The 3,291-nt window shown below is 41.1% G+C and overlaps 1 protein-coding gene across 2 annotated transcripts in view; it reads left to right on the forward strand.

Moving 5' to 3' along the window:
- Positions 1-6: 6 nt before the first annotated feature.
- Positions 7-3,291, forward strand: part of WDR26 (WD repeat domain 26) — a 39,482-nt gene continuing 36,197 nt past the window's right edge. The window contains exons 1-3 of one of the 2 annotated variants that reach the window (XM_006916201.3): positions 7-338; positions 2,215-2,314; positions 2,415-2,519. In XM_006916201.3, coding sequence (XP_006916263.1) covers positions 2,234-2,314; positions 2,415-2,519 — 186 coding nt within the window. In that variant the 5' untranslated portion in view covers positions 7-338; positions 2,215-2,233. The remainder of the gene's footprint in view (positions 339-2,214; positions 2,315-2,414; positions 2,520-3,291) is intronic. The other variant, XM_006916202.3, reaches the window with a different exon arrangement.

Genomic DNA, 3,291 nt, shown 5'->3' on the forward strand with positions numbered 1-3,291 from the left:
CCAGGGACAGCCCAGGAACTCGCCTGCCTGTCGGCGCAGAACGGGGAGTCGTCCCCCTCGTCGTCGTCCGCGGGGGACCTGGCCCACGCCAATGGGCTCCTGCCTTCCGCCCCCTCCGCCGCCAGCAACAATAGCAACAGCCTGAATGTCAATAACGGGGTCCCCGGCGGGGCCGCCGCCTCTGCCACCGTCGCAGCTGCCTCCGCCACCACCGCCGCCTCCTCTTCCTTGGCCACCCCAGAACTGGGCAGCAGCCTCAAGAAGAAGAAGCGGCTCTCCCAGTCGGATGAGGACGTCATTAGGCTAATAGGACAGCACTTGAATGGCTTAGGGCTCAAGTAAGTGTCCTTTACAGGCAGCTGGTGTGGACGGACCGAGGGACGGGGGCTGCAGCGGGGAGGGGGCTGCAAAGAGCAACGAGAGAATGACTGCTGGGCACGCAGTGCCCAGGACAGAGGACGCAGTTCGAACTGGCCTAACCGGGAGGAGGAGCTGACCGAAAGGGAAATAAGGGAAAATCAGTCAGTCTGACAAATCGTGAGATGAGACCGGCGGTTTGGGGGGTTGGGGAGTGGAAACTAAAAGATCTCCCCCTCCCCACACACCTTCAGAGCTTAATTGTCTGTCAATAAAGACAGATGCTGGAGTGTGTCTCTGTATGTGCTGGGGGAGGGGTGGATTAGAGCTGGTGGAAATAATGAACCTTGGAGGATTTGTTTTTCAAGTATATCTCAGAGGCATCTTTGTGGGACACCTCCCCACCCCCAGCCATGACAGACAACTCAGGCAAACTACCAATCAGGGAAGACAATCACCTACAAGTGTTTATGGGAACTGAGGGGCTGGGATCATTTGGAAGGAGGTGTTTGAATAAATCTGATGGGAATAATGAAGGAAGATACCATGTCGATGCCATTTAAAGGCCCTTACGTATATACAAGAGGCCTACTACTAACTCGGTTGAAATCCCGGTTTAATACCGAGATGATTGCCTCTAAAAAAGGGACATCTGATCTGGTGAATCATTTATTTTCCAATACAGTTTAGATGGCCTTGTGTACCTAAAATAGGGTGAAGTAGAACACGACCTTGGCCCCAAACCACCGTTTTGTGTACACACAAAGAAAAACTAGGGAGGTAGAAGGTGGGTTTGAAGGGAGTGCCGTGGAGTCCGATGGAGAAGCCGAACCAGGATCAGACTAAGGGGAAAAACATGGAACAGTCCGTTTGTCTAGCTTCACAGCATAGATTAAAAATAAGCTCTTAGGCTAGCCAATGTGTAGTTTTGGATTTACAGACTTGTCCTGGGGAGGGGGCAGGGGAGAGCACTTTTTTTTTTAAGTGGCATAAGTATTTTGATTCTCAGGCAGATGATTGCACTATTTAACTGAAAAATAAATGGGACTGAATAAGAAAGAGCATTGAAACAAACATATGTAAAACAGATAAAGGAAGATTCTTAAATATCAAAATATCTGATGGAAGAAACTCCATTTCATGAGTCTCTTAAGCGCTCAAAGAGAAATATACCATAGGAAGATTTATTTCACTTTTTTGCCTGAAGGAAAAGTGATTCGTAGGAAAACAGGTTTTGTAAATGCTAACAGCATACTACTGAGACAAGAAGCAAGCTGACAGCAGCAGGAGGAGATAACTCGTGACTGTTTGGAGCCTACACCATAGTAAATTTGCTATTTTTAGTATAGAGAGAAAGAGAATGATTTTTGATGCCGGATTTATTTTAATTTTAAAGACTGACCTAGTAGAATTTCTATGCAAACATGATATCTGGATATAAGGCTCTTCCCTAACACAGGTCATCTCTATTACCTTGTATGGAGCTAACATTATCTTTCGAAATGTAACATGGTTAGTATGTAGATCCTGGTTGATCATGTATTTAACCCGTTGGTTCCAACATATTTTTAGAAATTCTATACTTCATTAAACTTCTGAGGCATTAAATGGCAAAAGTAGAAAGAATTTATTTCGATTCGATTTTCAAGAAGGTTTTTAACTCAACTGGATATAAATGAAGATGACAGTTTAAAATCAAGTTTGTTTAGTCAAGCACATTAAAGCTATTTATTTCTTTTTCCTTCATCATGAGGTTAGCTTAAAAACTTTTGCAACTGTTTTCATAAACATTAGTTTATTTGGAAGAGTAATCCCTAAAGTTGGTCAGGTCTTTTTTACACTGTATCTCTCCTGCAGCCAGACTGTTGATCTCCTCATGCAAGAGTCAGGATGTCGTTTAGAACATCCTTCTGCTACCAAATTCCGAAATCATGTCATGGAAGGAGACTGGGATAAGGTAAAGTAGGGCATATAGAGCTGTGTGACTGCTGCTAAAATTATATTTTTCATGTGCATTTTGTGACATTTCTGTTTTTCTCTTATACCAATTTTTGCAGGCAGAAAATGACCTGAATGAACTAAAGCCTTTAGTGCATTCTCCTCATGCTATTGTGGTAAGAGGCGCACTTGAAATCTCTCAAACGTTGTTGGGAATAATTGTGGTAAATACACTTTTGTTCTTAGTTTCACATTTATGCTTATTTTAGTAGGTTATTGATAACTCTAGGCTTCTGCCTCTTATAAAATATCAGGCCTAAAAATAATTAAATTTCATAGAATTAAATTTGTAAACTAGGTTGAGTGTTTATGATGTTATAAAGTTTGAGTTTTGTATTTTTAAAGTCATGTTTAGTGTGTCAATTGAAACTAATTCATAAGTTAAGCTACAAACCTATATTGAAAGATCAAAGCTCTCAGCGCTATTAATAGGAGTTTTATATTTACAGAATCAAGGATAAATTATACTTTTATATTATTTAAAATACTGAATGCTGGTAAAGAATGTGTTTGGGTGTGTGTATATCTGTATAGCCTTAAGCAGCCGATACTTTATTTTTTTTAATATTTGAGAATTATAATTATTAAGTCAAACCAGTTTTGTTGGTGTGCTCACCATTTTCCATTCTTGCATTCCAGTTGTGTGAATTGACAGTGTCAAAGTTTTAACTTATCCCTGGTAGAGGGTTTATATGTAAATTTGATCGATGGGCTCTGCTTACAGGCCTTATTTCCCCGACAAGATCAATTTAGTAGTTTACCTGTTAGGCTTTTTTGTAAATCTTAATGAATCTTTTATACTGATAGGCTTTAATTCTTCAGTAAATGTTGGTGAGGGAGAGGAGAGGATAAGTTTTTTTCCTAAGTGCTTGTGATTGGAAACCATGGAGAATCAGCTGCTGGCTACTTGTTTTAACTTCTAGCTGATTCATTTGT

Source organism: Pteropus alecto, unplaced genomic scaffold (genome assembly GCF_000325575.1).
Source record: "Pteropus alecto unplaced genomic scaffold, ASM32557v1 scaffold65, whole genome shotgun sequence".
Lineage (NCBI taxonomy): Eukaryota > Metazoa > Chordata > Mammalia > Chiroptera > Pteropodidae > Pteropus > Pteropus alecto.